General features: G+C 31.0%; 1 protein-coding gene across 1 annotated transcript; it reads left to right on the top strand.

Annotated features, from left to right (window-relative positions):
* The first annotated feature begins 12,804 nt into the window (after positions 1–12,804).
* On the top strand, positions 12,805–13,269 carry LOC139889047 (uncharacterized). The gene has a single exon (XM_071872021.1). The coding sequence runs from the start codon at positions 12,805–12,807 to the stop codon at positions 13,267–13,269; it is 465 nt and encodes a 154-aa protein (XP_071728122.1).
* Positions 13,270–13,807: the final 538 nt, after the last annotated feature.

Genomic DNA, 13,807 nt, shown 5'->3' with positions numbered 1-13,807 from the left:
TTTAGGTGGTGTTTGAAGGTGATTTTGTTTACGTATGTATTTATATGGAGAGAGGTGATGAGGGTGATGATTGGCGGGTTGGGTGATTTATGATGATGGTGGCTCGATGGTGGGGTGACGAGGGTGTTAACCGAATGGTGTGAAAGGAGTTGAGATTTGTAGTAATCGGTGGAGTTATTTGGTGCATGTGGTCGAGAAAATATACTCTTCCCATTGTAAATCTCATCCTCATTAAATGACCCAATCACTAACATGTTATGTTCAATCATCTTGATGAGATGAATGCATCAATAATGAGCTGAATAAGTCGTGAACATAATGTTGCACAATAAAGACTGTCATTGGACCGATGGAAAGAGAAAAATTATGATGGAGCATCACAACAATGAGAGCCATAACTTGAAAATAAATTACGGAGTATTTATCAAATATAAATTGGAATTGAAATATAAGTTTAGTCTGAGACACAATTTGTTGACTAAAGATATGGGTTAATATATTATATATTGAATACATCATAAAGTAAGAAAGGAAAGAAAAGCGTGAACATCAACAGGATAGCCATCTACCATTTGTTTTCTTATACCGACACTGTCATTAGCAATAGTAATTCGTACTCCGTTGTTAATCAGTGACAGATAAAAGTCTTCAGAAAAAAATTCCATATTTTTATAATAATTATCTTTATTTATTTCAGTCATTGTGGTATAAAATTCGATCCTAATTTATTAAATAAAAATTACATCAACTGTCCCTCTCAATTTTGGGTAAAATATAAAAAGTGCTAAAATTTAATAACTAGATCCTAAATACATTTTTAGTAAGCCTAAAATTTATAGAACTCATTTTCGAATCACCGTTTATTTTAAAATCATATAAGTTCGACTTAACTTCTCTAAATAATAATCAAAACGTCACACGAGTACTACTATCATTTACTAAATGAATTCGAAACCAAATATATATATTCAATATACTTTATATAGATTTATTTTAACAAATAAATCTTATTATTACTTACATCATTTTTCATACCTATTTCTAACAATTAAGTTGTATATTATTTTACATATTTATTTACAATAATAAATTCATACAACGATTAATAACATTTATTATGTACATATATTTATTTATATTTATATACATATCTATTCACAAATAGTTGTTCGTGAATCTTCGGGAATAGTCGAAGGTCAATTGAATATTTGAAACAGTTCAAATCTTTTGGGACTCAAACTTACAGACTTTGCTTATCGTGTCGAAACTATATAAAGATTAAGTTTAAATTTGGTCGGAATTTCCCGGGTCATCACAGTACCTACCCGTTAAATAAATTTCGTCCCGAAATTTGAGTGAGGTGGTCATGGCTAATAATAAAAATGTTTTCATGACTCATATAAGCTGATAAATAGAGTTTTATTACCATTGAGTAATATAGATAGGATAATTCAATTACTCGAAGAGTACGAGTGAAGCTATTACGAAAGAGTGAAATGAGAAGGACAAATTTCAATCATAACTTTTGACTAGTCATGATTGAATTCAGAAAATAAGGTGCGTCTTAACTTTTGATGTTGTTTTGGTTGAATTCCGGAATTTAAGGGATTTGAAGAAGATCTTCAAAATCTAAAAGATTTGGTTCTTTGGCGAATAAGGAGATTAAGATCTCTATAATTAAATACGGTGATCTGCCTCAATTTCTCCGTCTGATATTTCCCTTATAAATTTATCTTTTCCGTTCCATTAGTTTCCACCACTTCTATGCCTTCTTTCTCAGTTCATATATCCAAAAGATTATAATAATGCTTAATCCGGTTCTGATCCTTGTCCTCGTCCTTATTATCACAACAATTATTCTTCTTTTCCAACTTCCACCAGAGGAATCTGCCTACTTCTACTTTTCCCTTGGGGTTATAGTACTTATAATTCTCCCGTGTCTTTATGTTGCGATAAACATTGATATACACGGTTTGTAATTTAGGTGTTGTTATCGGACTTTATATCTTTCCTTATATTTCAATGTCCCTATATCTGTCTTCTATAATCATTGTCATCCACAGTTAATACTCCTTCCTCTTTGCTGCAATTTATACTCCAATTTCTATTTCTTTTGAAGCTTTGTCCCTTCGTTTCTTCTTTTTACGATTGGACACCTCTTGTAATGGTCTAGAATTCGTAAGTATGGAGTTTCGAATGAATATAATGTTCTAAACAAGAAAGAACGTAATAACACGATTTGATTTGTCAAATTACTAGAGTCACTGAGAATAGAACTATCAAGAATATATTTTCTTGATATGTTCAGAAGTTAAATCAGAATGAAAGAGTTACGTAACATGTCACATGATGACGTTATATTCTGTGAATCATCATGTTCCATTTAAAAACTCAGCATGACTTACGGTAATATAATCACGTTGATCAAGTGTCATTATATTATACTAACTCATGCATTAGTTCCCAACATTACTTCAATAACATTCATATTTTTAAGCTTGAAAGTTTACAGAATATAGAAACTAACAGTTTCTATATGATGTAACACTGATATCAGGAAGAGATTAATAATTTCATATAAGAATAGTTATGAAAATATCTTCAGAAATATGGAGGATATTTATAATGAAAGCTACGATGATATCTTGGAATTTCTAATATCAATGGATGATGAAGAAGATTTATCCGTAAGGGTTTAGAGTAAGGAGCAAAATATTCGCTAAAGACTTTAGCAGACCTTGAAACATTTAGATTCTTTGAAGTCAAACTTATTCTTTATGATTTTTGTCCACGGCTTTCTTCCTAATTTCGTATAATCTGCTTTTCGGTGCTAAATTTTCTATTGAATGTTTCCAATATAACGATACACAGGAAGCACGAGGAGGTATATAATTTTGAACGAGAACATTTATGAAAATATCCTCAGAAATATCAAAGATATTTATGATGATATTTTGGAATTTCTAAGTTCGATGGTTGATGGAGAAAGATTTTTCGCAAGATTTTAACATGACTTCGGAGCAAGATATTCTCTAAAGATTTCAACGGTTCCAGAGTTACCTGGATTCTTTGAATATAGGGTATGGTTCTTGTATTTATCCTTGGTCTCCTTCATAGTTAGCTCAAGCCGTTTTCCAGTTCCAACTTTTATGAGCTTTTCCAACATACTATTCTTTATCATCAAACTTCCGATGATTAAGGCTGTTTACAGTTGTCTACGGTCTCTGCTGCTTCATTCAGCTTTTTCAACATTCAGAGTATTGATTTGTAGATTGAGTGCTTTTCAGAATTTCAGAATGAAAGATCATAATTCTAAGAGATAAATATCATACATATAACTGTTGATGTAGATATGCTGTGAGTTTTCAAAGTACTGATTGCTGATTCCCGATAATTGATATGGCAGTTCTCGTTACAAGATGCGAATGAGTATATGATAGAGTTTCAATGAATAAATATAATGATTTATTAGGGAGATTTAAGCCAAGAGCAACGAGGTTGCTGGTACGTCTACTGGTAATATGGTGGAATATAAAAGGTTCCCTGGTAACAATAAAAGAGCACGCATATATATCAAGGTTAAGGTTGTTTCGAACGAAAAGTCGAAGTTGACTTGCTAGAGCTGTGACAAAATTGACTAATTTTGAAAAGGGATTGCAAAGTTATTTTCGGTAATAACAACGCTAAAAGAGCTAGCACAGATACGTGTTAAACGTTTACTCTGGTTCCGAGTGTTTTTCAGGTGCATAACTATATGTATCAATCTTTTCTTCCGTAGATGAAGTGCGGTTGGTTCATCCTCTCGATTAAAATGTTTTCAAGAATCATGAAAGGTTTGAATCGCAGATTGTAATCGTGAAGATACAAATGATGTTTAAGACAAAATCATGTGGCAACTTGAAGAATTATTTAGTTTCATATATCATAATCAATATTTTAATTCATTTTAATTGTTCAATTTTATTAGTCCACAGTCGATAGTCCACAGTTGACAGTCCAATAATTCATATATAGTTTAATATATAATATTCGAATTTATTAATACGTATCGTGACCCGTGTATATGTCTCAGACTCGATCACAACTCAAAGTATATATATTATTTGAGAATCAACCTCAACCCTGTATAGAGAACTCGATCATTACTGCATATAGAGTGTCTATAGTGATTCCAAATAATATATATAGATGCGTCGATATGATATGTCAAGACCTTGTATACGTGTCCCGATATTTAAAGTGCGTAAATTAAATAACAAAAATTAAATGACGATAAATAAAGTGCGTAAAGTAAATAACAGAAAATTAAATGACAATAAATAAAATTGCGATAATTAAATTGCGATAAATAAACTGTGATAAATAAAATGTAATCAGTTAGCTAGGAACAGTTAGCTGGAAACAGTTAGCGTGGATTCTTAACAAAATTTCTCATAGTTAATTTGTTTGTTTCTAACAAAATTTTATTTTGTCAAATGTTTTCTTCATTATGCCACTTGTTGAATTCTGATAAATCAAAATCCAAATATGAAATTGAATGAAAAATGATTATTCTGTGGTGAACGGTTACGTATATCTGTGGATGTAAGTAGGATAGTAATTGACTGTTGAATCAGATTTGAAGAATGTACAGTGTAACTTATTAATGCGAAATCTAAATATTCCTCAGGTATTACCTACCCGTTAAAATATTTTCAGCATTAACAGTTTGTACAAAAGAATTTTTAATTACAATCCTTATGAAAATATATATTCATATATATTTTCTTCAGATGTAATCATGGATTTAATGAGTTAACATAATATTAATCTCATTTGGTTTACCGTTAGAACAAGAGTATATAATCCCTAAAATATTAGAGATTACATAATCGCAATGTCGAACTAAGCTAAATGATGTAGAATGATTCGTAGAACGATGATTATACTTGAGGTATAGATGGTGATATTGAGGCATGGATTATTGATGGTACTGGTGCTGTTATTGATGGTACTATTGGTGCCGGTGATGTTGCTGAAGCTGGTACATTTTGCACCATATTTTCCAAGGCTACAACTCGGGTGCGAACCTCGTTGACTTATTACTTCAGAATGATTGTCGGTAGGAACGAGCGAATGAATAAGGTTTGGAATCTGAGTTATGATATAGTCTTGGCGAGATATTCGGGACATGAGAGAGAAAATAGTAATACAAACAGGTTCGCCGGTAAGTGTTTCAGGTTCATCGCCAAGAGGTAAATTCTGTTGGTGGAAGGGATCATCTTCTTCTCATCTCCATTGATTAAGTCGACTACGAACCCATCAGATGATTTGGGGATGACTGATAGGTTGGTTCATTCTGGTGACACTGATAGGTGAAACTCCATATCGGTATAACTGTCGGAATCCGAGGAATTCGAACTGGTTGAGGGATTCATCTCGTACGATCAGATGAAGGACTTTTCAATACGAAATAGATTATAGGATGTAGATTAGTATCCTGCAATACATAATTTACATATGTATATATAATACTAAAATCACATAAGTTGCGGAGGAATCTACGGAAGCTGTCAGGCAAAGGTAACAATAACAGATACGCTAAGATATGAATTTATCTATACACTGTCTATGCAATAGAGGCAGTAAGACATGTCTAGACTAAGAATGATAAGCATGTAATTTCCTAAGGATGATAAGTAGATGATTTCCGACTAGAAATGATAAGCAAAACTTTTGACATGCAGACACGGTCAAAGTCCAGACTTACTAATGCATCCTAACGACTTATCAGTTAGACACACTAATGCAGACCTGGTTCGCTAAGACCACCGCTCTGATACCAACTGTCATGCCCCGTCCTAATCCATCCGGACAAAATCCATATCGATTATAAACGATTCACAACAGTTGATTACATCGCGAGGTACTTGACCTCTATATGATACATTTTACAAACATTGCATTCGTTTTTGAAAAGACAAACTTTTAATACATTGAAAGTTGACGGCATACATACCATTTCATAATATATGTAAACTATAATTGACTTGATAATAATATTGATGACATCGACGACTCGAATGCAACGTCTTTTGAAATATGTCATGAATGACTCCAAGTAATGTCTCTAAAATGAGCAAATGCACATCGGAAGATTTCTTTCTTACCTGAGAATAAACATGCTTTAAAGTGTCAACCAAAAGGTTGGTGAGTTCATTAGTTTATCATAACAATTGTTTCAATAATTTAATAGACCACAAGATTTCATATTTCAATTTCTCGTAAACTTACGTCCCATGCATAGAGACAAAAATATCATTCATATGGATTGAACAACTGGTAACCGACATTCACAATATGCATATAAGAATATCCCCATCATTCCGGGATCCTCCTTCGGACATGATATAAATTTCGAAGTACTAAAGCATCCGGTACTTTGGATGGGGCTTGTTGAGCCCGATAGATCTATCTTTAGGATTCGCGTCAATTAGGGTGTCTGTTCCCTAATTCTTAGATTACCAGACTAAAAAGGGGCATATTCGGTTTAATAATTCACCCATAGAATGTAGTTTCGATTACTTGTGTCTATTTCGTAAAACGGTTATAAAAGCAGCGCATGTATTCTCAGTCCCAAAAATATATATTGCAAAAGCATTTAAAAAGGGAATAATGAAACTCACATACTGTATTTTGTAGTAAAAATACATATGACGTCATTTAACAAGTGTAGGGTTGACCTCGGATTCACGAACCTATATCATTTATATGTACATTAACACATATACTCGTAATCGAACGAATTTATATATTATTAGCGCTATACTTGTTATTTAAGTGATTTATGCTTTTCAATTAATAACTTACATATATTAAATATATATATATATATATATATATATATATATATTTTATATTACTAATATTTTATTTGATAAAAGTACTACTAATAATAAAAGGTTGTATTTTTATAATAATTATAGTAATAATAATAATAATAACTATAATATCTATAATAATAATAATAATAATACTAATAATAATAAAAATGATACTAATACTAATGGAAATAATAGTAATTTGTATTGTTTTCAAAATAAATATAATAATAATCATAAACATAATAATAATTATATTACCTATGTTAATAATAATAATATTAATAATACTCCTAATACTTATTGATAATATTTAGTAATAACAATAATGATAATAATATTTAATTGTGTTAATGATGGTATCAATAATAAATAATCTTATTCCTAATAAAAATGATTAATAATACTTATAATAATAATATTAATACTTAATAATAATAATAACTACCTTAAATATGCCTTAAAAAAATGTCACAGGTAGGGATTGAACCCACGACCTCTTGCTTCTCATTCACTCCAACAAACCATTCTTTCATTCTTGTTTATCTAAATGAATACCCAACTGATAAATGTATAACCCGTCTTCGTATATTGTTCCTTACTTCCCTTCGTTTCCAATAATTTGGCCCAACATAAAACTTGGATCACAGTTTAAACACATACACCCATACGGCCCAAGTTTGCAATAACCCTTTTTATTTGATCGATTGGATTTAGTAAGCCCAACACATAAATCAAATTCAGCCTAATAACATGATTTTTAATAAGCCCGAAAATCCTTGTGGCCTGCTTGGTCTTTCACAATATTCTCGATAAAAGATTGCAATACCACGTCATGTTCCACTAGTATTATCTTTCTTTTATTTAGTTAACATAGTACACACAATTATCCTAATTTATTTGTGTTGTAAAAAAAATAGACAGGAAGTTCGCATCTTTAATTTTTATTTTTATTTTTTTTTCTTTTGGACAAAAGCAGTAACGGGACAAAAGAGTTGATTGTGGTGTGTTCGCTGGTGCAACAAACGAAAACAAAAATTTAAAGGTGGTGGTGTTTGTTGGGTTGAAGTGGGTTTGAGTGATAGATTTGATGCTCGACAAAATAGGAAGAAGAAAGTGATGGTGGCGGGTTTTATTTGTGAAGTGAAAACAGACAAACACGATTACATGGTGACGAAATGGGTTTCCGGGGAATAAAAGGTAATTGCGTATATATGTATTCAGATATGTATGAGATAGAGAGAAGATAGAGATGTATAGATAGAGAGAGAAGGGTGTATGGTGTTACAGTTTCAACAGAAGATGCAGGGTAGTCTAGTGGTGCAGAAAAAGGAGGTCGATGGTGAAGGATAGTGTACGAGTGTCGTGGTTCGATGGTGGATCATGTGGTGGTGCAAAAATAGAAATAAAAGGACGGTGATGGTGATTGAAACAATAACATGTCAATGGCTTTTGTTGTGATAATCTTGTTCATGATGATGGAAAAACACTAATAACAATACTTCAATGATTCATTATCATGTGGGTTTCATTTTAGGTGGTGTTTGAAGGTGATTTTGTTTACGTATGTATTTATATGGAGAGAGGTGATGAGGGTGATGATTGGCGGGTTGGGTGATTTATGATGATGGTGGCTCGATGGTGGGGTGACGAGGGTGTTAACCGAATGGTGTGAAAGGAGTTGAGATTTGTAGTAATCGGTGGAGTTATTTGGTGCATGTGGTTGAGAAAATATACTCTTCCCATTGTAAATCTCATCCTCATTAAATGACCCAATCACTAACATGTTATGTTCAATCATCTTGATGAGATGAATGCATCAATAATGAGCTGAATAAGTCGTGAACATAATGTTGCACAATAAAGACTGTCATTGGACCGATGGAAAGAGAAAAATTATGATGGAGCATCACAACAATGAGAGCCATAACTTGAAAATAAATTACGGAGTATTTATCAAATATAAATTGGAATTGAAATATAAGTTTAGTCTGAGACACAATTTGTTGACTAAAGATATGGGTTAATATATTATATATTGAGTACATCATAAAGTAAGAAAGGAAAGAAAAGCGTGAACATAAACAGGATAGCCATCTACCATTTGTTTTCTTATACCGACACTGTCATTAGCAATAGTAATTCGTACTCCGTTGTTAATCAGTGACAGATAAAAGTCTTCAGAAAAAAAATTCCATATTTTTATAATAATTATCTTTATCTTTATTTATTTCAGTCATTGTGGTATAAAATTCGATCCTAATTTATTAAATAAAAATTACATCAACTGTCCCTCTCAATTTTGGGTAAAATATAAAAAGTGCTAAAATTTAATAACTAGATCCTAAATACATTTTTAGTAAGCCTAAAATTTATAGAACTCATTTTCGAATCACCGTTTATTTTAAAATCATATAAGTTCGACTTAACTTCTCTAAATAATAATCAAAACGTCACACGAGTACTACTATCATTTACTAAATGAATTCGAAACCAAATATATATATTCAATATACTTTATATAGATTTATTTTAACAAATAAATCTTATTATTACTTACATCATTTTTCATACCTATTTCTAACAATTAAGTTGTATATTATTTTACATATTTATTTACAATAATAAATTCATACAACGATTAATAACATTTATTATGTACATATATTTATTTATATTTATATACATATCTATTCACAAATAGTTGTTCGTGAATCTTCGGGAATAGTCGAAGGTCAATTGAATATTTGAAACAGTTCAAATCTTTTGGGACTCAAACTTACAGACTTTGCTTATCGTGTCGAAACTATATAAAGATTAAGTTTAAATTTGGTCGGAATTTCCCGGGTCATCACATTCTCATCCCAAAAATATTAGATTTTAAAAGTGGGACTATAACTCACTTTCACAGATTTTTACTTCGTTGAGAAGTAAGACTTGGCCACTGTTGATTCACGAACCTATAACATTATATACATGTATATTAAAGTATGTTCAAAATATATTTACAACACTTTTAATATATTTTGATGTTTTAAGTTTATTAAGTCAGCTGTCCTCGTTAGTAACCTACAACTAGTTGTCCACAGTTAGATTTATAGAAATAAATCGATAAATATTATTTTAAATCAATCCACGACCCAGTGTATATGTATCTCAGTATTGATCACACCTCAAACTATATATATTTTGGAATCAACCTCAACCCTGTATAGCTAACTCCAACATTCACATATAGAGTGTCTATGGTTGTTCCGAAATATATATAGATGTGTCGACATGATAGGTCGAAACATTGTATACGTGTCTATGGTATCTCAAGATTACATAATATACAATACAAGTTGATTAAGTTATGGTTGGAATAGATTTGTTACCAATTTTCACGTAGCTAAAATGAGAAAAATTATCCAATCTTGTTTTACCCATAACTTCTTCATTTTAAATCAGTTTTTAGTGAATCAAATTGCTATGGTTTCATATTGAACTCTATTTTGATGAATCTAAACAGAAAAAGTATAGGTTTATAGTCGGAAAAATAAGTTACAAGTCCTTTTTGTAAAGGTAGTCATTTCAGTCGAAAGAACGACGTCTAGATGACCATTTTAGAAAACATACTTCCACTTTGAGTTTAACCATAATTTTTGGATATAGTTTCATGTTCATAATAAAAATAATTTTCTCAGAATAAAAACCTTTAAATCAAAGTTTATCATAGTTTTTAATTAACTAACCCAAAACAGCCCGCGGTGTTACTACGACGGCGTAAATCCGGTTTTACTGTGTTTTTCGTGTTTCCAGGTTTTAAATCATTAAGTTAGCATATCATATAGATATAGAACATGTGTTTAGTTAATTTTAAAAGTCAAGTTAGAAGGATTAACTTTTGTTTGCGAACAAGTTTAGAATTAACTAAACTATGTTCTAGTGATTACGAGTTTAAACCTTCGAATAAGATAGTTTTATATATATGAATCGAATGATGTTATGAACATCATTACTACCTCAATTTTAGTAGGTAAACCTACTGGAAGTGACAAGAAATGATCTAGCTTCAAAGGATCTTGGATGGCTTGAAAGTTCTTGAAGTAGGATCATGACACAAAAACAAGTTCAAGTAAGATTTTTACTCGAATTAAGATAGTTTATAGTTATAGAAATTGAATCAAAGTTTGAATATGAATATTACCTTGAATAAGAAAGATAAACTACTATATATAACAAAGGTTTCTTGATCTTAGATGATTACTTGGAATGGATTAGAAAGCTTGGAAGTAAATTAGTAAACTTGAAGGGATTTTTGAAGTGTTCTTGAAGTGTTCTTCCTATGATGATTATAGCTTGATTCTTGAAGTGATTTTTGATGAAGATGATGATTAACTACTGGAAAAATACATTCATAATAGTGTGTGTGTGTTGAGAGAGAATTAGAAAGAGAATTGGAAGTGAAATGGAGTGAATGATGAGTGGTAATTGGTAAGTGGTGAGTGGGGTTAAAAGGAGTTCTAGTTAGTTGACTAGCTCATGGTAGAAGTTAAAATTGATTAGTCATACATGACATAATCAAGAGTGGAATCCCATGCTAGTTCCTATTGGTATATACCCATAGTAAGTACGTTTTGAAGCTGTGTATAATACGGGTAAGAATACGACTAGAATTCTTGATGAAAGAAAAGAATGGGAAAGTAACTGTAACCATTTTCGTTAAGTATGAGTGTTTTGATATATGTCTTGAAGTCTTCCAAAAGTATTTTAATAAATCTAAATACACTACATGTATATACATTTTAACTGAGTCGTTAAGTCATCGTTAGTCGTTACATGTAAGTGTTGTTTTGAAACCTTTAAGTTAACGATCTCAATTAACGTTGTTAACCCATTGTTTATTATATCTAATGAGATGTTAAATTATTATATTATCATGATATTATGATATATTAATATATCTTAATATGATATATATACATTTAAATGTCGTTACAACGATAATCGTTACATATATGTCTCGTTTCGAAATCCTTAAGTTAGTAGTCTTGTTTATATGTATATAACTCATTGTTAATATACTTATGGAGATACTTACTTATCATAATCTCATGTTAACCATATGTATATCCATATATATATCGTCATGTCGTTTTTACAAGTTTTAACGTTCGTGAATCGCCGGTCAACTTGGGTGGTCAATTGTCTATATGAAACATATTTCAATTAATCAAGTCTTAACAAGTTTGATTGCTTAACATGTTGGAAACATTTAATCATGTAAATATCAATCTCAATTAATATATGTAAACATGGAAAAGTTCGGGTCACTACAGTAATGAGGCATTTGTGACAGAAGGGTTTAATGGATGGAACAAGACAGAGAGACTTAAAGATCACGTTGGTCATGTTAATAGCTTTCATAATACGATCCGGAGATACATGATGGAATTCTCACTATAAAACACTTTTACGCTTGGTTGAAATGTATCCATCAATTATTAAAGTCCTTGAATATGTTAAAGAGGAGGGAGTCAACGGTTCTAGCCAAAATCAAGCGCATGGTCTTTTAAAGTATTTAAAATAATTTGATTTTGTATTTTATTTGCATATAATGTTGCGCATTTTGGGCTTCACAAATATATTGTCGCAAGCTCTTCAAAGAAAAGATCAAGACATATTAGAAGCGGTTTTATTGGTTGGGTCAACAAAAGAAAAATTACAAGAGTTAAGAACAATTGGGTTTGAACAAGTCTTGAAAAAAATATCTTCTTTTTGTGAAAAGCATGATATCCCGATGTTGAAAATGAATATGGTTTGTGTTAATTCAAGAAGACAAATGGACAAGATCACAAATCAACATTATTATGAAGTTGAGTGTTTTAACACCGTTGTGGATATTCAAATTTAAGAGTTCGGTGGTCGTTTTAGTGAAGCTAGTACCGAGTTACTCAATAGTATGGCGGCGTTGAATCCACGTGATTCATTTTCAATGTTTGATGTATCGAAATTACTAAGGTTGAGTCAGTTTTATCCAAAAGATTTTAGTAGTTTGGAGATGATTGATCTTGAAGAACAACTTGACATGTACCATCATAGTGTCCGACACGATGAAAGATTTGATAATTTGGTTGGCATTGCCGACCTTGCTAGAGTGATGGTGGAAACAAGAAAATATCTATCTTATCCGTTGGTTTATCGGTTATTGAAGCTAGCATTGGTTTTGCCCGTTGCAACCGCAACCGTTGAGAGATGCCTCTCGGCGATGAAAATTGTAAAATCAAATTTACGCAATCGCATTGGGGAGGAGTTTTTGAATGCTTGTGTAATATGTGCGGTAGAAAGAGAAGCTCTCGCCAAAGTTAAAGATAAAGATGTAATTCAACGTTTTCATAAGATGCGTGACCGCAAAGGAAAGGTGTAGCTTTTAGGCATATTGTGATGACCCGGAAATTTTTGACAAAATTTAAACTTAATCTATAACGTTTCTGACACGATAAGCAAAGTCTGTAATGTTGAGTCACGAAAGTTTTGGAACTATATTCATGTAATCAATTATTCTTTAACTGTTCTCGAAGATTTACGAACAATATATATATATATATATATATATATATATATATATATATATATATATATATATATATATATATATATATATGATTTCAAGTTATTTAGTAAACGATATTAACATTCGATTATTGATTCGATTAATATTTAGATAAGTTAACTAAAACGTTTAAGATGAACCAGTAAAACACTAATTTGCTACAGTATTTTCGAATTGCTACATTACCCGAAAAGCTACAGTGTTTTCGAAAATCACTATTTGCTAAAGTAAAAAAAAACTTTGCTACGATAAAACACTATTTCAAAATGAAAATGTATATATGTATATGTATATACTACGAGACGATGATTTATAGAAGTAAATGACCAAAACACTCAAATGTATAAGTTAC

The sequence above is a fragment of the Rutidosis leptorrhynchoides genome, chromosome 2 (assembly GCF_046630445.1).
Source record: "Rutidosis leptorrhynchoides isolate AG116_Rl617_1_P2 chromosome 2, CSIRO_AGI_Rlap_v1, whole genome shotgun sequence".
NCBI classification, from domain to species: domain Eukaryota; kingdom Viridiplantae; phylum Streptophyta; class Magnoliopsida; order Asterales; family Asteraceae; genus Rutidosis; species Rutidosis leptorrhynchoides.
Note: the sequence above shows the minus strand (reverse complement) of the source record. Positions and strands in the feature narration are given on the sequence as shown.

Excerpts from the sequence above, each read along its gene's own strand:
- LOC139889047 (XM_071872021.1), top strand. The coding sequence starts at position 12,805 with ATGGCGGCGTTGAATCCACGTGATTCATTTTCAATGTTTGATGTATCG.